The sequence below is a fragment of the Panthera pardus genome, unplaced genomic scaffold (genome assembly GCF_024362965.1).
Source record: "Panthera pardus isolate Hobbes unplaced genomic scaffold, ASM2436296v1 HiC_scaffold_25, whole genome shotgun sequence".
In the NCBI taxonomy this organism is placed as follows: domain Eukaryota; kingdom Metazoa; phylum Chordata; class Mammalia; order Carnivora; family Felidae; genus Panthera; species Panthera pardus.
The window spans coordinates 60,289,878-60,313,689 of NW_026526821.1; the positions used below are offsets into that span (position 1 = coordinate 60,289,878).

Sequence of the window (23,812 nt, forward strand, 5' to 3'; positions counted from 1 at the left end):
ACTTGGGACAATACTGCTGTCTCAAACTACTAGACATTTCTATAAGAATGGCAAACTGATGCTATAAAACAAGAATTTTTTTTTATCAATATATTAGGTTTATTTATTTTTTTCAATATATGAAGTTTATTGTCAAATTGGTTTCCATACAACACCCAGTGCCCATCCCAAAAGGTGCCCTCCTCAATCCCCATCACCCATCCTCCACTCCCTCCCACCCCCCATCAACCCTCAGTTTGTTCTCAGTTTTTAAGAGTCTCTTATGCTTTGGCTCTCTTTCACTCTAACCTTTTTTTTTTTTTTCTTCCCCTCCCCCATGGTCTTCTGTTAAGTTTCTCAGGATCCACATAAGAGTGAAACCATATGGTATCTGTCTTTCTCTGTATGGCTTATTTCACTTAGCATCACACTCTCCAGTTCCATCCAAAAACAAGAATTTTTTAACACAAGACTATTTTTCTTACATTAAGTATTGGTGGTATAAAATGGTAGTATCTATAAAATAAACCATTAGACTTGGAAATAACTATTTTGTAACTCTGAAATGAATTCAATGTGGGGAAAAATAGTTTTAAAAGGATGATTTAAAATGTGAAATGCTTCTCAAGATATGTAACTTACTGGTCTTTTGCAGGGTTTATGTGAAGTGATCTTTTACAGAACAGAAATGCAAAACTGCAGTAAGATAAAGTACCCTAAAGCAAAATCCCAAACTTGAAATATTAAAAAATTGGTACACTAGAAATAGTATGAAATACAGATGTCAAATTGTTCAGGCACTGTTTTTGATCACTTGTTAGAGAAACATTATAATTAAAATGTTTTAGTACCATTTAAATACTGTTAATCAAAAATTCTGATTTTTGACAAGGATAGAATACCAGAGAATTTTGCTTTGAATTTTGAAAAGTTTTTTTCCCCTAAAACAACTGTTTTGAATATGTATCAAAAAAGTGCAGTCTAAGGTGATTCATAAATAGTGAAAAATAAGCAATCATCATCCTTCATTTTGTTAGGTTTTCCTAATAAGGTTAAGTTCTCATTCAACATGCTCTCTTAGTCAAAAGCAATTTCTTTGGCAGAATGTACAAATAACTTCATTCCACATCTGTCATTTCTATTCCATCATTTTCTTTAACATATACTACAGAACCCAAGATTTTCTCTGAAAGAGATCCTGTGCTAATCTCTTTACTTCTTGTAAAGTTTTCTTGGCTTGTGTTTTCTAATCTTATTTTCTTGATGTTTTGAAATAACTGAGTCACTGGTTCCAACTTGCTTTTCTCAGTCCCTTGCATTAAATGATCGTCCACTTTTGAATCCACACGCATAGCAGATACCTGAGTAGCAGATTTACTAAGGGAAAATCCCATTGGGAGAGCTGAATAATATAGTTGGCAGGTATCTCTTTAAGCAGTGGAAATGTTTCTTCAACTTGATTGCTGGGAAAGAAATGATAACAGGTGAATACAGTGGTAATTTCAACTAACCTCATGGCAGTGCTTGTTTTCATGAAACATCATGGTGGTGACTCCAAAAATATAAAGTAAAATTGCCTTGGGGTGCCTGGGTGGCTCAGTCGGTCCAACTTCAGCTCAGGTCATGATATCATGGCTTGTGAGTTCAAGCCCCCCCCTCCCCCCCCCCCCCGCCAGTCAGGCTCTAGCCTGACAGCTCAAAGCCTGGAGCCTGCTTCAAATTCTGTGTCTCCCTCTCTCTTTGCCCCTCCCCCGCTTGCTCGTGTGTGTGTGTGTGTGTGTGTGTGTGTGTGTGTGTGTGTGTGTGTGTGTGTGTGTGTGTGTGTGCGCGCGCGCGCGCGCGCGCGCGCGCGCTCTCAAAATAAATATTAAAAAAAATTTAAAAGTAAAATTGCCTTCCACTTCTCAATGTTTACATTTTCTTTGTAGGAGGATTTGCAGTTCTACAGGTTCTGTGAAAGTCTTTTTAAAAAGGAATTTATCAGATTTTGTGCTTTATCACCTTTCAGAAATAAGAGAGCTTCTCTACTTAGTCCTTTATATCGTTTTTCCTATCAAAAATTGTTAATAAATTATTAATGGATTAAAGAAATAATTACTGAAGGCCAAACACTCTGCTAGGTATTCTGCCAAAAATACAGATGCCCAAACAACTGTAAACATTTACCTATGAAGCAAACAGAATTAATGGGGGACGCCTGGATGGCCCAGTGGATTAAGTGTCTGGCTCTTGATCTCTCAGGTCATGATCTCACTGTTTGTGAGATCAAGCCCCACATCAGGCTCTGTAGCTGACAGCATGGAGATTGGGATTCTCTCTCTCCGCCCCTTCCCTGCTCATGCTCACACTGTCTCTTTGTCTCTCAAAATAAATAAACTTAAAAAGGAATTGAAGGGAGAAATAGTTCTATAATAATAGTTGAAGATTTCAATATTCCACTCTCAATAATGGATAGAACAACTAGATAGAAATAAGAAAATAGAGGACTTAGTAAAGAAATAGAGCACTTAAACAACAAACCAACTAGATTTTTTAATTTTAATTTTTTTTAATGTTCATTTTTGAGAGAGAGAGAGAGAGAGAGATAGAGCATGAGTGGGAGAGGGGCAGAGAGGGAGAGGGAGACACATAATCTGAAGCAGGCTCCAGGCTCTGAGCTGTCAGCACAGAGCCCAACATGGGGCTAGAATTCACAAGCTATGAGATCATGACCTGGGCTGAAGTCAGACACTCAACTGACTGAGTCACCCAAGTGCCATTAATTTTAATTTTTTATTTAAGTAGGCTTCATGTCCAGCATGGAGCCCAATGTGGGACTTGAACTCATGACCCTGAGATCAAGACCTCAGCTGAGATCAAGAGTCAGACACTTAACCAATGGGCCACTCAGGTGTCCCTAAACCAACTACATTAACAAACATTTACAGAACACTCTACCCATCAACAGCATACACATTTTTCTCCAGTGCACTTGTGACATTTTCCGGGATAGACCACATGTTAGACCACAAATTGAGTCTCAACCGATTTTAAAAGGTCGATATCATATAAGGCATCTTCTTTGACCACAACAGAATGAAGTTGAAATCAGTAACAGAAAACAGGAAAATTCATGAATTTGTGGAAATGAACACACTTTTTTTTTTTTTTTTGAGAGCATGAGTAGGGAAAGGGCAGAGTAAGAGGGAGAGAGAGTAAGCAGGCTCCATACCCAGTGCGGTAGCTCAACCTCACTACTGTGAGATCATGACCTGAGCCGAAATCAAGAGTTGGATGCTTAACCTATTGAGCCACCCAGGCATCCTGAAATTAACACACTTTTAAACAACCAATGGATCAATGAAATCACAACAGAAATTAGAAAACACTTAGAGATGAACTTAAATTTACAGCATATCAAAACTTACTGGATACAGCTAAATCGGTGCTACAGTGGAAATTTATAGCTATTAACACATTAAAAAAACAAGATCTCAAATCATCAACCTAATTTTATAACATAAAGAACTAGAAAAAGAAGAAAAACTAAACTTACAGACAGCAAAAAGAAGAAAATAATAAAGATAGAAATAAAATAATAAAATAAATAGAAAATAGAAAAACAACAGAAAAAGCAATGAAACCAAAAGTAGTTCTTTGAAAAGATAAACAAGATTGACACAATTTCTTAGATGGATTAAGAAGAAAAGATGACTCAAATTATTAAAATCAGAAATGAGAGCAGGACATTACTACTGATTTTACTGAAATAAAAAGGAATATAAGAGAGTGCTCTATTTTATATGTCAACAAATTGGATATTCTAGCTGAAATGGACAAGTTCCTAAAAACAGAAAACCTACCAAGACTAAATCATGAAGAAACAAAATCTGAATAGTCATCAAAATTCTCTTGACAAACAAAAGCCCCGGACCAGATGGCTTCACTGGTGAATCCTACCAGACACATAAAGAAGAACTAATACCAATCTTTGTCAAACTTTTCTAAAAATTGAAAAGGAGGGAACCCCTTATGTTACCATGAGGCCAGCATTACCCTGATATAAAAGCTGTAAGAAAACAAGCAAACAAACAAAAACCCTACAACAACCTGTAGACCAATATTCCTAAGGAACATTGATACAAAAATTCGCAACAAAGTACTAGCAAACCAAATTCAGCAGGATATCAAAAGGATTACACATCCTGATCAAGTGGGTTTATTCCTGGAATGCAAGAAAGGTTCAATATATAAAAATTGATCAATGTAATATATCACATTACAGAATGAAGGAAAAGAACCACACAATCAACTCAATGAAGCAGAAAAACATTTGACAAAATTCAACAAACTTTCATGATGAAATAGGCAAACTAGGAAAAGATGGAAAATACCTCAACAAAATAAAAGCCATATGTGAAAACCCACAGCAAACATCATAATCAGAGAAAGCTTTTCCTTAAGATCAGGAATAAGGCAAGAATGCCCACTTTCACCACTTCTATTCAACACAGTACTGGAAGTTCTAGCCAGAGCAAAAAGAAATAAAAGGCACACAAATTGGAAAGGAAGAAGTAAAATTATCTCTATTCACAGATAATATGATCTTATATGTAGAAAATTCTAAAGATGGCACACACACACACACAAAACTGTTGGAACAAATGAATTCAGCAAAGTGGCATGATACAGTCAACACACAAAAGTCAGCTGCATTTCTATATGCTAACAATAATCTGAAAAGGAAATTAAGAAAAATCCACTTACATTAGCATAAATGGAACAATAAGATACTTAGGAATTAACTTAACCAAGGTGAAAGACTTGTATGATGAAAAATACAAAACACTGCTGAAAGAAATTAAAGAAGACATAAATAAAACACATCCCATGTTCACAGATTAGAAGACCTAATATTATTAAGATGTTCATATTACTCAAAGTGATCTACACATCCAAAGCAATCCTTATCAACATCCCAGTGACATATTTTGCAGAAATAGAAAAATCCATCCAAAAATTCATATAGAATCTCGAATAACCAAAATAATCTTGAAAAAGAATAAAGCTGGAAGGCTTACATTTCTTGATTTTAAAACTTAATAGAAGGCTACAGTAATCAAAATAATGTACTGGCCTAAAAACAGACATACAGACCAATGTAACAGAGTCCAGAAATAAACCCTCACATATATGGTCAAATGATTTTTTTTAAGTTTATTTATTTATTTTGAAAGAGAATGTGCATGCAAATGGGGGAGGGATGGGGTGGGCAGAGGGAATCCCAAGCAGGCTCTGCACTGGGGCTTAATCTCAGGAAGGGTGAAATCATGACCCGAGCCAAGATCAAGAGTTGGATTCTGTTTTTTTTTTTTTTTTTTTTAACGTTTTATTTATTTTTGAGACAGAGAGAGACAGAGCATGAATGGGGGAGGGGCAGAGAGAGAGGGAGACACAGAATCGGAAGCAGGCTCCAGGCTCCGAGCCATCAGCCCAGAGCCTGATGCGGGGCTCGAACTCACGGACCGCGAGATCGTGACCTGAGCTGAAGTCGGACGCCCAACCGACTGAGCCACCCAGGCGTCCCAAGAGTTGGATTCTTAACCAACTGAGCCACCCAGGCGCCGCAGCTCAAGTGATTTTTGATAAGGGTGCTTAGATCATTTCATGGAGAAAAGGACAGTTTTTTCAACAAAAGGTGCTGGGGAAGCTGGATATCCACCCGCAAAAAAAAAAAAAAAAAAAAAAAAAAAAAAATGGAACCCTTACCTAACACCATATGCAAAAATTAACTCAGAATGTATCAAAGACCTAAATATAAGATCTAAAACTATAAAACACCTAGAAGAAAAATAAGGCAAAAGCTTTGCCATGGATTTGGAAGTAATTTCTTGATTATGATGCCAAAGGCATAGGCAACAAAAGAAAACAACTTGGTCTTCATGAAAATTAAAAAAAAATTGTGTGTCAAAAGGCACTATCCAGAGTAAAAAGGCAACAGAAAAAATGGGAGAAAATATTTGTAAATCATATATCTGGTAAGTGACCAGTAGAATATACAGTGAACTCCTAAAATTCAACAACAAAAACCCAATTAAAAAATGGACAGAGGACTGGATTAGATATTTCCTCAAAGAAGATATGTGAATGTCCAATAAGCACATGAAAAGATGTTCAGCATCACTAATAATTACAGAAATGCAAATCACAACAGTGAGACACTGCTTTGTACCCATTAGGACAGCTATTACAGAGAGAGAGAGAGAGAGAAAAAGAAAGAAAGAAAGAAAGAAAGAAAGAAAGAAAGAAAGAAAGAAAAAAAGAAAGAAAGAAAAGAAAGAAAGAAAGAGAAAGAAAGAAAGAAAAAGAAAAAGAAAACAAGTGTTGGCAAAGGTATGGAGAAATTGGAACCCTTATGTACTGTTGGTGGAAATGGAACAGCTGCTGTGGAAAATAATTTGGCACTTCCCCCCAAAAGCTAAAAATAGAATTACCATATGATCCAGCAAACCAACTTCTGGGTATAGACCCAAAATAATTGAAATCAGGGTCTCAAATAGTTGTACACCCATGTTCATAGTAGCCTTATTCGCAACAGCTAAAACATGGAAACAGTTCAAGTGTCCACTGATGGGTAAGCAACATGTAATGCATATATATACAATAGAATATTATTTAATACTATAAAGGAAGAAATCCTGTAATATGCTACATGATGGACATTATGCTCAGTGAAATAAATTGGTCACAAATCGGTCACAATCGTCCACTGTATGATTCTTCTTGTGTCGTACTTAGAATACTCAAAATCAGAGAGAAAGAATGGTGGTTGCCATAGGGGGTTATTGTTTAATGGGTATAGAATTTCAGTTTTACAAGATGAAAATAATTCTGGAGAGGGATGGTGGTAATGGTTGCACAACATTATGAATGTATTTAATACACTGAACTGTACACACTCAATTGGTTAAGATGTTAAGTTATATGTATATCTTACCATAATATAAAAAAATGAAAAAAAAAAAGAGTCCAATAAAGATACAGCACTTTTCAGTACAGATCCCCAATCTGTCAAGAGAGATGAACATGCAACATGAAGGAAGGGCCCAGAGAGGTTTTGAAAGGAGGGGAGCCTAGGTCAGGGTTGGGCTTTGAAAGATGGGCAGGAACTTGAAAGGCAGAATTGACCAGGTTGGAAGAAGGGACCAGCTTCCTGGCACAAGGAAGACAGTGAGGACTTCTGAAGTTTTGTCTAGTGCTTGTTAGAGAACAGTGATTGACCGACCAAAGTGCTTAAGCAGCAGTGTGAGATCTGAAACAGACTCCAAGTTGTGAATGAGAGCACTTTGCCACTTTTTGGAATATTGTCCTTCTTTTCCTCCCTCCTTCCCTTCCTCCCTCTCCCTCTTTCTTTCTTTCTCTCTCTCTTTCTTTCTTTCTGAGAGGGAGATAGAGAATCCCAGGCAGGCTCTGTGCTTTCAGTGCAGAGCCCAATGCTGGGCTGGAACTCACCAACTACGAGATCACGACCTGAGCCGAAATCAAGAGTTGGATGCTTAACTGACTGAGCCAGGAATGTGTCCAGGCACCCCAACAATGTATTATTTCTTTAATATTTAGGCACTGTGGTATCTGAGTTTAGAATTCCATCCCTATCAAGCTATAATCATTTTATTGACAAAAGATCTCTAATGATATCATCTTGAAACCTTAATCCATATGTGTGATTGAATATCAGTATTTACAACAGAACAAAGTCCTGGGCCTGTTGCAGTATCCTAAACATACTAGTTACTCAAATACTGTTAATATGAAAATTAGGAAATGGCTTTCTAGGAATCAGAGATAATTTAGCTAAAGTTTGAAAAGATCTCTCTGATGATATTCTAAAATGTAGGTCTCCCTGTTTCTTAGATCTGGAAACTGAAGTGAATATTTTTTCTCATCAAACACATATATAATACTGTCTTCAAATTAGTAAAATTGAATTTATTCTATTCTTTGGTCTGTCCTCTTTGATTATTTAAAAAGGAAGTACTCTGGGCATAAGACACGAATAAATGCTTTTCTAAAGAAGACACCCAGATGGCCAACAGGCACATGAAAAGATGCTCACCGTCGCTCCTCATCAGGGAAATACAAATCAAAACCACACTCAGATACCACCTCACGCCAGTCAGAGTGGCTAAAATGAACAAATCAGGAGACTACAGACTCTGGAGAGATGTGGAGAAACGGGAACCCTCTTGCACTGTTGGTGGAAATGCAAACTGGTGCAGCTGCTCTGGAAAACAGTGTGGAGGTTCCTCAAAAAATTAAAAATAGATCTACCCCTATGACCCAGCAATAGCACTGCTAGGAATTTACCCAAGGGATATAGGAGCGCTGATGCATAGGGGCACTTACCCCAATGTTTGTAGCAGCACTTTCAACAATAGCCAAATTATGGAAAGAGCCTAAATGTCCATCAACTGATGAATGGATAAAGAAATTGTGGTTTATATATACAATGGAATACTACTTGGCAGTGAGAAAGAATGAAATCTGGCCATTTGCAGCAACATGGATTGAACTGGAAGGTATTATGCTGAATGAAGTAAGTCAGGCAGAGAAAGACAGATACCATATGTTTTCACTCATATGTGGATCCTGAGAAACTTAACAGAAGACAAGGGGGGAGTAGAAGGGGGAGAAAAAAAAGTTACAGAGAGGGAAGGAGGCAAACCATAAGAGACTCTTAAATATTGAGAACAAACTGAGGGTTGATGGGGGTGGGGGAGAGGGGAAAGTGGGTGATGGGCATTGAGGAGGGCACCTGTTGGGATGAGCACTGGGTGTTGTATGGAAACCAATTTGACAATAAATTATATTTAATATAAAAAAATAAAAAGGAAGTACTCTTGCCAAAAATGTTTAACTTGAATCTAATCTTGAGGACACAATCAGATAAACCCAAACTGAGATATATTATATAAAAAAAAAATAGCCTCTAGTCAAAAATGTCAATGTTTGAAAGATACAGGGAAACTGAAAAATTGTTCCAGATTAAAAGAGACTAAAAAAACATGATTTCCAAATGCAGTTAATGATCCTTTAGTTGTGGGGGAGGGAAATGTACTATAAAGGCCATTTCTTGGACCACTGGAAAATTTGAGTATTGATGGTTTAGTAGATAATAATATTGTATTAATGTTAAATGCCCCAAATGTAGTACCTACTATGGTTATATAAGTGAATGTCCTTATTCTTAGGAGATACATGCTGAAATTGGGGTAAAGGATCTTTCCACAACTTGTTTTCAAATATTCCAGCAATAGATACAAAGAGAAAGTAAAATATGAAAAATGTTAACAACTATTGAATCTAGGTGGAAAGGGTTAAAAAAATTGTTCACTGTATTATTCTTGTTAAATTTCTGTATGTTTAAAACTTTTTCAAACTACAAAGTTGAAAAAACTTAAGAAGAATATACAATTGACCCTTGAACAACACAGGTTTGAACTGCATAGGTCCACTTATGTGTGAATATTTTGTCTTTTCTTTTTTTAAAAAAAAATTAATGTTTATTTTTGAGAGAGAGAGAGAGAGCACGCAAGCAGGGAGGGGCAGAGAGAGAGGGGGAGACACAGAATCTGAAGCAGGCTCCAGGCTCCAAGCTGTCAGCACAGAGCCCAATGAGGAGCTTGAACTGCACAAGCCATGAGATCATGACCTGAGCCGAAGTCAAACACTTAACCCACTGAGCCTCCCAGGCGCCCCGTGAATATTTTTTCAATACATACAGTATGGTACTGTAAATGTACTTCCTCTTATGATCTTCTTAACATTTTCTTTTCTCTAGTTTACTTCTCATAAGAATACAGTATATAATACATATATAAAATACGTGCTAATTATTTATATTATTGGTAAGGATTCCAGTCAACAGTAGGCCATTAGTAGTTAAGTTTTGGGGGGATCAATAGATACATGTGGATTTTCAACCACATGGGCAGGGGAGGTTGGCACCCCTTAACCCTGCATTGTTCAAGAGTCAACTATAGTAACAAAACTCTGTGAAACATTATACTGCATATGAAATCAACAATGGTAAGATAATGGTAACATATAGATTCTCAACAAGCACATTAAATTTCAGTTTAATAGCAAAATTGAGGAAGAACCAAATGCAATAGGGTATATTTGGCCCTCTGAGTGTCACTTTCACTTGTCTGGAATCTTGAGGACATGAAGAAAGAACAAGTATATTTGGGACCTCTTTGGCCTGGCATTCAGATAGCCATTCAAGAAAAATTTTTTTAATGGTTATTTATTTTGAGAGAGCAAGCATGAGCAGGGGAGAGACAGAGAGAGGGGGTCAGAGGATCTGAAGCAGGCTCTGTGCTGACAGCAGCAAGCGTGATGTGGGGCTCAAACCCGCAAACCATGAGATCATGACCTGAGCCTAAGTCAGACACTCAACTAAGAAACTAAATAAATTTGACATATACACACCACAGAGAGACTTGCCTTACCAGACATTAAGTTATGCTACAAAGTCAAAAGAAAAAAATAGTCTAGTACAGGCGCAGGAACAAATAAAGGACCAATGAAACATGACAGAGTTCTAATTTGGACCTAGTTGTGTGTAGGAACTTCATACATGGTAAAGGTGGCACCATACAACAGACTAAGTTTAGACAGAACAGACTAAGTTTAGTAGGATAGTACTGTCAATACTGGCTCACGATGTAGATGCAAATAAAGTAGGATCCCTATCTTATATATAAAAGTGAACTTCAAATGCAGTAAAGACCTAAATGTGAATTGCAGAACTATAAACACAGTTTTAAAAATGTAGGACAATATTTTATATCTTGGGTGGAGAAAGAGTTCTTGAATAAAAACTAACAAGCTTAAACAATAAGGAAGAAAACGGATGGATCTGAATACTCATAATTAAGAACTTCAATAAAGAAACTATAAACAGTTAAAAAGATGAAAATTGGAAGATGTGCTGTACAAAGCGGACAAGGAATTTACAGCTAGAGTATAAGAATAACTACAAATCAACAAGAAAATGGGAAACCCAATAGAAAAGTGGGCAAAGGATATAACGATGTAATTCACAGATTGGGGAATCCCAAATAGATAACAAGTACATAAAGAGATGTTTGAACTTACTAGGAGTCAGAACAATGCAAGTTTACTACCATCAGAATGACAGACTCTAGGAAGGTAGATAACATGGAGTATTAAGAATACAGGATGACGAGGGGCGCCTGGTTGGCTCAGTTGGCTGAGCATCTGACTTCAACTCAGGTCATGATCTCACAGTTTGTGAGTTTGAGCCCCGCATCAGGCTGTGCTGACAGCTCAGAGCCTGGAGCCTGCTTCAGATTCTGTGTCTCCCTCTCCCTCTGCCCCTCCCCTGCTCACTGTCTATCTCTCTCTCAAAAATAAATAAACATTAAAAAAAAAAAAAAAAAGAATACAGGATGACAGGAAACCTTGTACATTGCTGGTAGAGTAATTTTTAGCTCCAATTTCATATTCTACATCCAAACCTTCAGTGAATCCTGTTTCTATTTTTACCCTTGCCCAACCCTTCCTATTGTGTATTCTTCAAACTGTATTTGGAATGAGCTTTTTTTTTTTTTTTTTTTTTTTTTTTTTAAGTAGGCTCAATGCCCAATGTGCAGTTTGAACTCATGACCTTGGGATCAAAAGTCCCATGATCTACCGACTGAGTCAGCTAGGCATCCCCTGGAATGAGCCTTTTTAATAAAGTGTTAAAAAAATTTTGTTTTAATGTTTATTCATTTTAGAGAGACAGTGTGAGTGGGGGAGGGGCAAAGAGAGAGGGAGACACAGAATCCAAAGCAGGCTCCAGGCTCTGTCAGCACACAGTCCGATGTGGGGCTTGAACTCGTGGACTGCTAGATCATGACCTAAGCTGAAGTTGGGACACTTAACCGACTAAGCCACCCAGCACACCCCTGGAATGAGCCTTAAAAAAAATTTTTTTTAATGTTTATTTATTTTTGAGAGAGAGAGAGAGCATGCATGAGTGCATATGCATGAGTGGAGGGAGGGGGAGAGAGGGAGGGAGACACAGAATCTGAAACAGGCTCCAAGCTGTCAGCATAGGGTCTAACGTGGGGCTTGAACTCATGAACCACAAGGTCATGGCCTGAGCCAAAGTCAGACACTCAACCAACTGAGCCACCCAGGTGCCCCTGGAATGAGCCTTTTAAAACATAAGCCAGATCTCATCAATACTCTGCTCACCACTCTGCTCTAGGTACTTTCCATGTCAGAGTAAAAGCCAAATTCTCTACATTTTGAGTCTCCAGCTGTGGTAAGGAGAATAATGGCCCTTAAAGATATTCACATCCTAATTCCCAGAACCTGTGAATGTCACATGGCAAGGGGAAATTAAGGTTGCAGATGGAATTAAGGTTCCCAGGCAAATGACCTTGAGGTAGGGAGTTTATCCTGGACTCACTGGTCGTTACCACTCTAACCACAAGGGTCTTCACAAGTGAAAGAGGGGAGGAATGTCACTATTAGAATGATGCAATGTGGGAAGGACCTGACTGGCCATTGCTGGCTTTGAAGCTAAAAGGAGACCACAAGCCAAACAAAGTGGGCAGCCTGTGAAGCCTGGATTCTTAGATGCTCCCCAAGAACCCCCAACAGGAATACAGCTCTGCTGACACCTTGATTTTAGTCTAGTGAGATCCATTTTGGACTCCTGACCTCCAGAGCTGTAAGATAATAAATCTGTGTTGCTTACATAACCACTAAGTTTGTGGTAAATTGTTACAGCAGCAATTGGAGACTAATACAGCCAGCTAACATTCTCAAATTCCTCTCTCACTCTGCCCCATGATCTTATTGCTATTCCTCAAGAATATGCTATGCCAAACCCTCTTCTGCTTTAAGGTTCATGCATTTACAGTTACCTCAGCCTGAAGCAATTATTGTGCAAAGCACTTCTGTTGGGGATGATTACTAACATGGGGTCTGAGGCTATCAATAGCTAGCTGACTTTGAGCCCTGAGGGAGTTAACAGGGACCAGATTTATCTTCATGTCTTCAACATCTTAAAAAAACAGACAACACATGAAACAGTGGTTTTTAAATAACAGACAATAGGCAGTGCATCCCTAAGAGATCCCTAAGAGAAAGGAAATAAATGAGGTGAAGCCTATAAGCGCTCACCGCCTGGAAATTTCAGGCTTCAGCACAAAGAGGGGGAACCCAAACTGTGTCTGGTTATTTCAGTGAGTTGAGGAGATAGGAGTTCAGAGTCTGCAGAGACCAGGGTCACTAGAATTTGTGGAGAGATGAGAGAGGTACAGTGAGAGAAAGAGCTCCAGAGATCTGCAGAGAATTCCCCACAATTCTTTGGCTGAGTACTGATCAGGAAACACACGTGCAAGAAAACTACTGAAGCCTGGGAAAGAACCACCAAAAAGTAGAAGGCCAAAAAGTCCATAGATCTTACACAGGGCCAAAAATGCAGTTCCCACCAGCCTGAGTATAAAGAACTCCTAACACAGGGGACATTATACAGAGTCCTCAGAAAGGTACTGGCTTAGCAATGGGGCCAAATTAGCCCTGAGAGTATTTTGGACCTAACAAAGCTTAAAAGCAAGCTTCTAAAGCAGTGCTGTCTGACAGAACTTTCCTCAATGATTGAAATATTCTATATCTATTGTCCATTATACTAGCCACTAGCCCACATGTGGCTTTTGGAGTTTGAAATGTACATAGTACAAATGAAGAACTAAATTTTAAGTTCTACCTAATTTTATTAATATAAATCCAAAATGCCACATGTAGCTAGCTAATGGTTACTGTTTTGTTTTGTTTTTTAATGTTTATTTATTTTTGAGAGAGAGACAGAGCATGGACTGGGGAGGGGCAGGCAGACACACACACACACACACACACACACAGAATCTCAAGCAGGCTCCAGGCTCTGAGCTGTCAGCACAGAGCCCGACATGGGGTTTGAACTCACGAACTGTGAGATCATAACCTGAGTTGAAGTTGGATGCTCAACGAACTGAGCCACCCAGGTGCCCCTAATGGTTACTGTTTGTTTTTTTTTTTTAATTTTTTTCAATGTTTATTTATTTTTGAGACAGAGAGAGACAGAGCATGAACGGGGGAGGGTCAGAGAGAGAGGGAGATACAGAAGCCAAAATAGGCTCCACGCTCCGACCTATCAGCACAGAGCCCGACATGGGGCTTGAACTCACAGACCGTGAGATCATGACCTGAGCTGAAGTCGGACGCTCAACCAACTGAGCCACCCAGGCGCCCCAATGGTTACTGTTTTTAACAGTGCAGCTCTAAAGAGTCAAACTGTTTCCAAGTAACATTACTGCATTTCAGAACGCAGCCTAAATATATTTAAAGAAAAACAAAGCCAAAAACCTCCAGCACCCAACAATGTAAAATCTGCAATGTCTGTCAGCCAAAAAAATTAACCAGGCATGAAAATAAGCAGAAAAATACGACCCATAAACAGGAGGAAAAAAAATCAGTTAATAAAAACAAACCCAGAAATGACACAGGTGATGGAATTAGTTCTCAAGGACTTTAAAAGCCATTTTAAATATATTCCATATTTTCAAGAAGGTAAAGCAAATCATAAGCACGATGAGGTTAGAAATGGAAGATATTAAAAAAGAATTAAAATTCCAGAGATGAAAAATATAATTCTGACATAAAAAATATGGTGGATGGGATTAACACTGCCAAAGGAAAGAAAGTGACCCCGAAGATATATCACAAGATGTATCAAAATGAACACAGCATCAGTTAGTTGTGGGACAACATCAAGAACCCAAACATATGTTTAATTGGAGTCCCCCATTTTTTTAGGGTACCAAGGAGGTACAGAAAAAAAGGCAAAACAGATTTTTTTTGTAGTGAAGCTGTGAAATGATGGAGAAGCTAAGGGAACAGAAAACCCAGACCTTAGAATTACCCAGGAGTACCTGTCACATATGTACTATAAAAGGATTAGTTGGGGCAGAATGGAGCACTTACCACTCTTTGGATTTCCATAGAGGAAAGAAAATGTTCACTTTCTTGGATTGGGGGACGAAGTCAACAGTCCTTGATAGGAAAAGAAAGGAAAATCTTCATGCTCTGGTTTGGCCTTAAAATGTCCTTTTCCTTACATTCTTCCCAAAGAATCTTCAGAAACATCTAGGTGGTGTACACAAATGCTTAAGGTTTTCTTATTTTTTCCCTAAGGGAAGTACTTTCCTAACTTCTGTATTAATAAGCCCCTCATTCCTCCCAAGTCTTCAACTCAGACTTTCGAGGTTCATACATTTTCCCCTCTTTTCAATAATGCTAGATAATGAGAACATTTTATTCACCATAATCTTAGTATCTGAAAAGGAAATGAGATTATACATTGTTCTCCCTAAAATAACTTTTTAGGATGGTCTTTGAGAGTTCATGCTTTGTTTTTTAAAATTTTTTTATTAAAAAAAATTTTTTTTTAAGTAAGCTCTATGCCCAATATGGAGCTTGAACTCATGACTCCTAAAGGAAGAGTCCCATGCTGTACCTACTGAGCTAGCCAGGTGCCCCAGTTCATGCTTCTTTGTAAATTATTTTTATCAGTTAGGTAATATTACACTTTAATACCTCTCGGGACCTCTGACTTTGTCTAAAATAACAAGTATTCTCAACTTAATTTTTTAGTGTCTAGCTATACTTACAAAGTATATGCTAGCTGAAAATAAATGCTACAAAATATGAGAAGATGTAATGGCACAAACAGGTGAAGAAATCAGAACAGAAATGGGGAAAACATGTCACATATTTAAACGTACTTCTACGAAGTAATTTGTTCTAACATAAAATGTGTTTATGGATGCCAAAAATATATGGGTGGGGGGAATGAGTACTCACCTGGCAAAAACAGGAATTGTCTCTTCAAATGTGAAATTACTTTTGAAATACACAGGCGAAAACTTGAACATCAGAGAACAGCCCTAAAAACCTAGTTACCTATTTAATTTGTAGGAAAAGGCAGGGAGATACAGCCATTAGAGTTCTGAAGTTTTTTGGGTTAAGACAAGTTATTTAATATTAAGAAATGTTAAAAAGATAGTATTTTTTTTCAAGCCGGGCTCCAAAACTTTGGCAGAGTAATGCAACCCTTATTCTTTTTCACTAAAAAGCCCTTTTTCCACTTTTAGGTAACGTGGCTAATTTTAACATAGTTGGATGGCCAAATACATTACACCTGGTTAAGTTACAGTGTTCCAAGATTCATAGGCCCCTACTTGGGAGAACACAAATTTAAATGGTTTTACACAGGAAAATAATCGACACAACATTAAATATCAAGTGAGGTAGTATACCCTTTACTTTTTTGGTTAACGATCTGGTGGAAAGGGGTTTTAGAGAACTGACATGTGGGGAAGGAATACCGGTCAGGAATCAGCGCCTGCCACTTCCCGATTCAACCATGACTGAATTGTGCAGGGCTGACCGGGTCGTGGGTCCGCTGGCTCCCCAGGCTGCAGGCTGCCGGTGCTCACCCGAACAGAACTGCTCTCTCCCGAGAGGCTGCAGCAGCAGAACCCCACCGGGGAGACTCCCCGAAAACCGGCGCCTGGCTGCGGCAGGAGAGCTAACCAACCTCCCAGCCCTCAAAAGCAGCTCTGGGGAGTAACACGTTCCGAGTAACTCACTGAACATGTGTCCAGAACGGTGTAGGATCCCTAAGAAAAATGGCACAAAGCTGCAGCAGCAGAGCAGCACGTATCCTAGAGCCGAGGGAAGAAGGCTGGAGGATACACAGCCCTGCGCATGCGCGTTCCATCCAGGTGCTACACCGCCGGCAGAGAATAAGAATTAAGTGGTGGAAAAGGGGGCTGCGGCTGGTTACTAGGAGACGGGACGCTCGAGTGGTACGACTACGATCTGCGTGGCCGTACGCCTGCGCGGCGCGGATGGACCAGGAAGAGGCCTCTGCTACACGGCCTGAAAGGCGGACAGGTGGACGTACGCGTCGCTCCGTGCGTGGGTGCGCACGCACGGCTTGTAGTTCCCGCGAGAGGGAGGGTCGAGCCAGGTACGCGTGCGCACGGGAAATAGGGGCACGCGGAAAGGAAGCCGAGCGAAGGCGCCGGGGAGGTGGAGGACGAGCCCCCCTCAGGTACAGAGCGTGAGGGCGGGGCCGACGGCGGCTCCGACCGTCGCTAACCGCCTCCGCCTCCTTCCCTCAGGGTCCCGCCTTCCTCTGCCCCCCACCGGGGCGGGGCCACGTCGATTTAGGTGTGGGAGGGGAGGGGAAAGGGGCGGAGGATGGAGACGGGGAGGGACCTGGATCTCTGGGGCAGGCAAAGGCCCGCCAGTCGTCAGCATGAGCTCCAGCGAGGAAGCTGGGCCGAGAAGCCCAGGGAGGGACTCGGAGCTCCAGGTGGGAGCAGCAGGGATGCGCCGGGTCGGGATAAAGCAGCTCCTGGGCCGAAAGGCCCTGCAACAGGTCGGATGTGACGGGAATTAGGGGCTATGGGTGATCTCCGAGGTGGGTATTCACTGCTTGACCCGCTGTGAGGAACGGTGGAGAGCAGAGTCGCGGTCCAAGGAAGTCCTCCAGGAGCAAACTTTTCCCCTGTTGTCGTTTCTTGGGCTCTTAGCGTTGAGCCGAGTTCCTATGGTGACCGCTTCGCTTCCTGCCACAGCTCTCCACTTGGTAGTTGTGGGGACTGTTCTGTTTAGAAACGCTTGGAGTGGAGCTGAGGAATTTGAAAGTCAGAGATTCGGGAGTTCAATCTGCTCTTCCTGACTCCCGGTGTCTCATTTTTAAGCCTCCTTATAGATTTTGGGAGGTGAAGGGCCGAGATTACGTAGGTATTTGCATGGAAATCTCCAATAATTTCACTGGAAATTATACGCAGGAAAGTCAGAGTGAATTGGGTTTTGTTTGAAAAAATATTTGAGACAAGCTGAGTAACTGTGGCATCTGTGGACCTGATACCTAAATACGTATAGGAATATGTTTTTTTTCTTTAAATAAAGTCAAGCATCATGGCTTTAAGAAAGATTTGCATAGTGACAGAGTCCCAGTGTTTTCCTTCTTCCACTCCAGACCCTTATATCGCAAAATACTCGTTTTAAAATTTCTTTTCTGGTTTTCGGCATTTAAAGAACACTGTTTTTGTTTGTTTGTTTTGTTTTTTAAACATGGAAGGAGATAAGTAGAAAAATAGTTTATAACTATAAGAAAATAGGTTAGTTATAAACGTAAGTGGAAAGTGTCACATTATTCAAATCTGCTTCCAGGATAAAACTGGTTGTTTGTAGTTTAATTGCTCAATGAACTTAAACCATTCAATTTTAATTAGTGAGAAATAACTAGGAACATATATTAATGAAATATTTATTGTAAACAATAAACTTTGGCATTATTTAATGGCAGCTTCCAAAATATATCTTATTTTGTTTACTGTCTGAAAAAAAAAATCACTGTTTATTGTCCAGCATATAATCAGATGTAGAGATTCTGTTGGCTCCTTTGCTGTACTCTTTTCAGTTGCTTAGATCAGTTTTGGGTAATTTGCTTTTAGAGTATTCCATATACAGAGGCAATTAGAGAAGTATTATCCATTCTCTTTTCCATCACATATCCCCTTTTCTCCCCAGATGTAGCCACTATCCTGACTTATATGATAATCTCTTTCTTGCGTTTCGTTATAGTTTCTCCATCTTTGTGTATGAACAGACATTCTAGTTTGGCTTGTGTTTGAATTTTATATAAATGGAATTGTAGTAAGTATTCCTTTGTAGTTTGCTTCTTTAGTCAATGTTATGTTTTTTAGATTTATCCATGTTACGTATAGTTTGTTGTTCAGTGCTCCATTTTAAGACTATACCACAATTTATTTACTCTAGTATTAGGGTTTTTACAGTTTTTGGTAACTATGAGCAACACTGCTGTGGACTTTTCCTATACATGTCCCTCAAGATAATCTTTTAAAGTGAGCTGATTAGTAAGGTAGTTTTGTCTTAATGAATGTGATTAACATCAGTCTGTTATTAATATTTTTTAGTTCAGAAAAGCCTCTTAAAAACAACTCTTTAACTTCTTATGTTTCTTAGAGGTCTTGCGAAATGATACTTCTAAGGCCATTGTTTTATGCTCCTTTAAAAAGACAAGTTATTTCTTTACAGTATAGTCTGGATAGAAGAAAAGTCAGCTTGGGTTTGGATGCAATGACTAGAGAGATTATTTCTTTTTCCTAAGAAAGGTTAAACATTGTGGCTTTACTGTTTTGTTTGAAGTGAATTCCCAAAACATTTATTCATTCATTTTTATAATCAAAATCTATCTCAAAAGTATTCATAAAACTGTGGTTTTCTTCATCCTTCTGTTAGTGAGGCTATTCCTTCCTACTTCAAAATGTTAATGTAAACTTTTGGAGACAACTTTATAAAAAGAAAACAAGTTGAACTTTTGTGGAAACAGATTTCAGAATCCCATATAAAGTACTCCAGTATTTTTAATTTTTCTACCGAAATATTGCATAGATTTGTTGAGCTTGTAGTATATGCATGATCTTTTGCTCAAGACTGATGATATTTTTTGGCACATGATCTTACCTCCTATTTCATGAAAAATGAAAATTCTTCCAGGCAGGACCTTTTGCACATTTCTATCTGTTCTTACCTAAATCTTCACCTGACCTTGCTTTTCTCTTTCTTGTCTCAAATGACAGTGCACAGACCATTTCTTTGGGTTTACTTTTTTTTTTTTTTTTTAATGTTTATTCTTTGAAAGAGAGAGCTTGAGAGGGGGAGAGGCAGAGAGAGAGAGGGAGACACAGAATCTGAAGCAGGCTCCAGGCTCTGAGCTGTCAGCACAGAGCCCAACACGTGGCCTGAACCCACATACCATGAGATCGTGACCTGAGCTGAACTCAGATGGTCAACTGACTGAGCCACCCAGGTGCCCTCTTTGGGTTTACTTTTATTGGGTCAGTGGTCTTCCTTCATTAGTTAACATTAACCATGTTTTAGGTATCTTCACTGTGTTTATGCCGTAGGACTTCTTAAGCTAGAGTGTAAAAGCTTTAGGGAGTTCTTGAACCCCCTGAAGTTGCTTGTAAAATTTTGTATGCGTTTTTATTTTCCTGAGGAGAGGACTCAGGGCTTTTGTTCAATTCTGAAGGGAGTCCTTGATGCAAGGAGAATTAAGAAACAAATTCTTCTCTTTTGTAACAACCCTTCAACAACTGTGGTCTTCTAACTTTTGCTCATAGTTTTGGGGGAACATGGAAAATATATTCTAAGTCTTTTTGGGGGAAGTTGAAGTCAAAAGTACTTTTTTGTACTCTTTTTCTCTATATTCCCTTGGCATACATTACATTCCACTGATATGGTGTTAATACTGACTATAATTTCTGATTTATTTTTTCTGGACTTCCCTAGATCCATCTAAAAATTGTAGGTTTTTGTTTTCCATCTTCCTATCCCCAGAATCTAATGTTGGTTCGTTCTTATTCTAGCTATTTATAAATTTGTTTTGTAAGTGAATAAATGTGGTTGTTAAAATCTTAAAATATAAATAGAAACGGTGACAGTAGGGTTAGAAAAAAATGTATTTGAGAGAGGTTTTAGTGAAAAGACTAGTAGGACTTGATGGCCGATAATATATATAGCACTTCTTTTTGCCAGGCAGTGTTCTAAAATGCTTTATTGAACTCATTTAGTCTTCACACCTCTATCACGCAAGTATTATTATCATTCCTGTTTCAGAGATGGGGAAGCCATGGCCAGAGATCTAACTTGCTCATAGGCAGCTAAGAAACAGCACAACTAGCATAATGAACATAAGCAGTCTGATGCTAAAGAACAAGCTCCTAACCACTATGCTGTGATGCTTCCTCATTGAGAATGGTTGTGATTTTAGCTTGAGTGTTTATCGTAACAGTTTGCTGCTTCCAAAGTACTTTCACTTGTATTCTTCAAGATCTGTACAGCAACACAAGTTCCATTTAGATAGAGATTATGGGAGTGTGGAGGATATTCAGTGGTCTGAGGTGGGGAAACTGGCAGGCCAGGCATGGGCATTTCAGATACACTGATTTCTCTCCCTTTTCACTGCCTCCAAAGATAGTGCAGAGAACGTAGCAACTCTAATATGATTGCCCACAATTGTCAGGTAGACTTTTGGCCTCTTGCTACTTTTAATTTCTAGTCTAACCTGATAGGTAATTTTATAGAATCCCTACCTGACTATTTAGTTTACCAAAGAGAAGAAAGAAAGTTCAATTTTATCTGCTTTTGTACACTGCTTCCTTATCGACCTATACAAATTTTTATTGGCACTTTCCTATTATGCAAAGAATTCTGTGCAGGTTGTTAGGACTACAGAGAACTCTAGGACACTGCTTGTTTGTAAGATTCTAGTAATTGTGTGAGGAAGACATATCCAGAAAAATAAATAGCTACACAGATTATTGTATAACCAATACATACAGAAGTCTCAATAAAGAAGTAATCACTGTGGTGCCTGAGTGGCTAGTCGGTTAAGTGTCTGACTTTGCCTCAGGTCATGATCTCATGGTTCATGGGTTCGAGTCCTGCCTTGGGTTCTGTGCTGACAGCTTGGAGCCTGCAGCCTGCTTCAGATTCTGTGTCTCCCTTTCTCTCTCTCTGCCCCTCCCCAACTCACGCTCTGTCTCTCTCTTAAAAATAAGTAAACATTAAAAAAAAAAAAAAAAAAAGAAGTAATCACTATCTGATGGAGAATACTGAGAACACCTACTAGAAAATATGGAATTCAAGCTGTGCCTCAGAAGTGTCTTTCGTTAAATGGAGAAAAGATAGTATGTTTCTATAATGATAATATGAACCTATGTGTAAAGAATGTAGAATAGTTTGTTTTTCATAAAGGGATTCTTGGAGGTATCAATTAGGAGATAAGTTTGGAGAAGTGGGAGGCAACCACATTATGAAGAACTGTGAACGCGTGGCAGGTTTCCACTTCATTTGAAGAGATCCTTGCTATTCAAAGTGTAGTCTCTGTACTAACCAAATAAGGAATTACTGAGCAGCATTTTTAGAAATGCAGTATTTCAAGCCTACCATGGATAAGAAAATTCCTAAATGATTTAGATGTTCAGAAGATTTGAAAAGTACTGTTAATTATAGTGAATAGTCTGAATCTGTTATTCTAAGTCAAATGTTTATAACTAGGAATACATTTTTCAACAGAAACTATGTAAGCAATGGTACTTGGGATTTTGGCTTAATCTATAAAATCTTAAATGATTTATAAATTAGAATTAGTCTGTGAGGGATGTCTTGGTGGCTCAGTTGGTTAAGCATCCGACTCTTGATTTCAGCAGTGTCATGGTCTTGGAGTTGTGAGATTGAGCCCTATATCGGGCTCCATGGTGGGCATGGAGCCTGCTTAAGATTCTCTCTCTCTCTGTCTGTCTCTCTCTCTCTCTCTGCCCCCCTCTCCCCTCCAAAAAAAAAAAAAAAAAGAAAGAAAAGAAATACTCTGTGAGATCTAATGCTGAAATTCCAGGTGAGGCAGTAACTGTTGGAATGAAGAACAGAAAAGTAGATTTATGTCTAGTTTAGGGAAAGGAAAAAAGGAAAATAAGCCTGTCAGACTGCTAAGTGCTGGATTGCACAGGGTGTAACACAAGGTCAGGGACTGGGGGATCCTGATCCTGCATTTTCCCAAACACTAGATTTTGGACAATAGCATCTGTGTGGCCGGGAGAGATCTAGGATGCTTGTGGCAAATTCTTTCTTCCTTAACATAATGTTAGCTTTGGTTCAGGGAAAGAAAAAATTTCTTTCCTAAATTACACAGTTTCTGAGATACATTCTCATGTAAAAAAATCACATTGTGATGGTACATGGGTGGCTCAGTAGGTTGAGCTTCCAACTCTTGATTCAGATCAGGTCATGATCCCAGGTTCATGGGATCAAGCCCCTTGTCAGGCTCCAAGCTGAGTGTGGAGTCTGCTTGGGATTCTCTCTCTCCTTCTCCCTCCCTCCCTCTCTTTCCCCCTGCTCCTCTCCTCTGCTGGCGCATACATGTTATCTCTCTCTTAAAAACAAACAAACAAAAAAAAAACACAGTGTGGAGTAGTATGTACAGTATACTAAAGTGAAAAATATTTTAACACGTTATTTTGCACTTGGGCAAATATATATGTAGGAAAAATTCCTAGAAGTAGAATTATCTGTGCAAAAGCTACGTGCATTTATAGTGTTGCTAGATTTTACATAATTGTTCTCGAGAAATATTGTGTCAATTTAACCCACCACCAGTGATGTATAAGAATGTTAAATTATAGGGGCGCCTGGGTGGCTCAGTCAGTTGGGCATCGATTTCGGCTCAGGGCACGATCTCATGGTTCGTGGGTTCGAGCCCTGCGTTGGGCTCTATGCTGACAGCTCAGAGCCTGGAGTCTGCTTCAGATTCTCTGTCTCCCTCTCTTTCTGTCCTTCCCCGGCTCAGCCCTGTCTCTGTCTCTCTCTCTCTCAAAAATAAACAAACATTAAAAAAAAAGTTACATTATATATCCAACTGTTTGATCTTCGCCAATATGAGATTAAAAAATGGTATCTCAGTGTTGTTTTAATTTGTATCCTTCTAAATGGTGAGATTGAGTATCTTTTAACCTATTTAAGAGCCATTACTGTGAAATATCCATATTCTTCATCAACTTTTAGAGTATTTTCTGTTTTTATTTATAAGAATCATTTCTGTATTAGGGAAGTTAGCTCTTTGTGATATGTGTAGCAAAGCTTTTTATTAATATACAAAAGCAGCAACGAATATGTAGCTAGTAGCTATTAT

General features: G+C 38.9%; 2 protein-coding genes across 11 annotated transcripts in view; one reads left to right on the forward strand and one right to left on the reverse strand.

Annotated features, from left to right (window-relative positions):
* Nucleotides 1–278: 278 nt before the first annotated feature.
* On the reverse strand, nt 279–15,994 carry CUNH2orf15 (chromosome unknown C2orf15 homolog). 3 transcript variants are annotated; one of them, XM_053890601.1, is made up of 4 exons: nt 15,886–15,931; nt 15,007–15,075; nt 12,906–13,045; nt 279–1,442 (listed from the first exon to the last, which is right to left on the reverse strand). In XM_053890601.1, the coding sequence occupies exon 4, from the start codon at nt 1,371–1,373 to the stop codon at nt 1,098–1,100; it is 276 nt and encodes a 91-aa protein (XP_053746576.1). In that variant the 5' UTR covers nt 1,374–1,442; nt 12,906–13,045; nt 15,007–15,075; nt 15,886–15,931; the 3' UTR covers nt 279–1,097. The 3 variants fall into 3 exon arrangements, with proteins under 3 accessions (XP_053746576.1, XP_053746577.1, XP_019312849.2); XM_053890602.1 differs by lacking the exon at nt 12,906–13,045 and having other exon boundaries at nt 15,007–15,168; nt 15,886–15,994; XM_019457304.2 differs by lacking the exon at nt 12,906–13,045 and having other exon boundaries at nt 15,886–15,930.
* Nucleotides 15,995–17,039: 1,045 nt separating this feature from the next.
* Nucleotides 17,040–23,812, forward strand: part of TSGA10 (testis specific 10) — a 158,763-nt gene continuing 151,990 nt past the window's right edge. For 3 of the 8 annotated variants that reach the window (XM_019456248.2, XM_019456156.2, XM_019456555.2), the window contains exon 1: nt 17,355–17,470. In XM_019456248.2, coding sequence (XP_019311793.2) covers nt 17,420–17,470 — 51 coding nt within the window. In that variant the 5' untranslated portion in view covers nt 17,355–17,419. Of the gene's footprint in view, nt 17,141–17,302; nt 17,471–23,812 lie in introns of those variants that run through there. The other 5 variants (XM_019456410.2, XM_019456485.2, XM_019456665.2 and 2 more) reach the window with 4 other exon arrangements.

What these genes read in the sequence shown, in the direction of transcription:
- CUNH2orf15 (XM_053890602.1), bottom strand. Translation starts at nt 1,373, where the DNA reads ATGGGATTTTCCCTTAGTAAATCTGCTACTCAGGTATCTGCTATGCGT.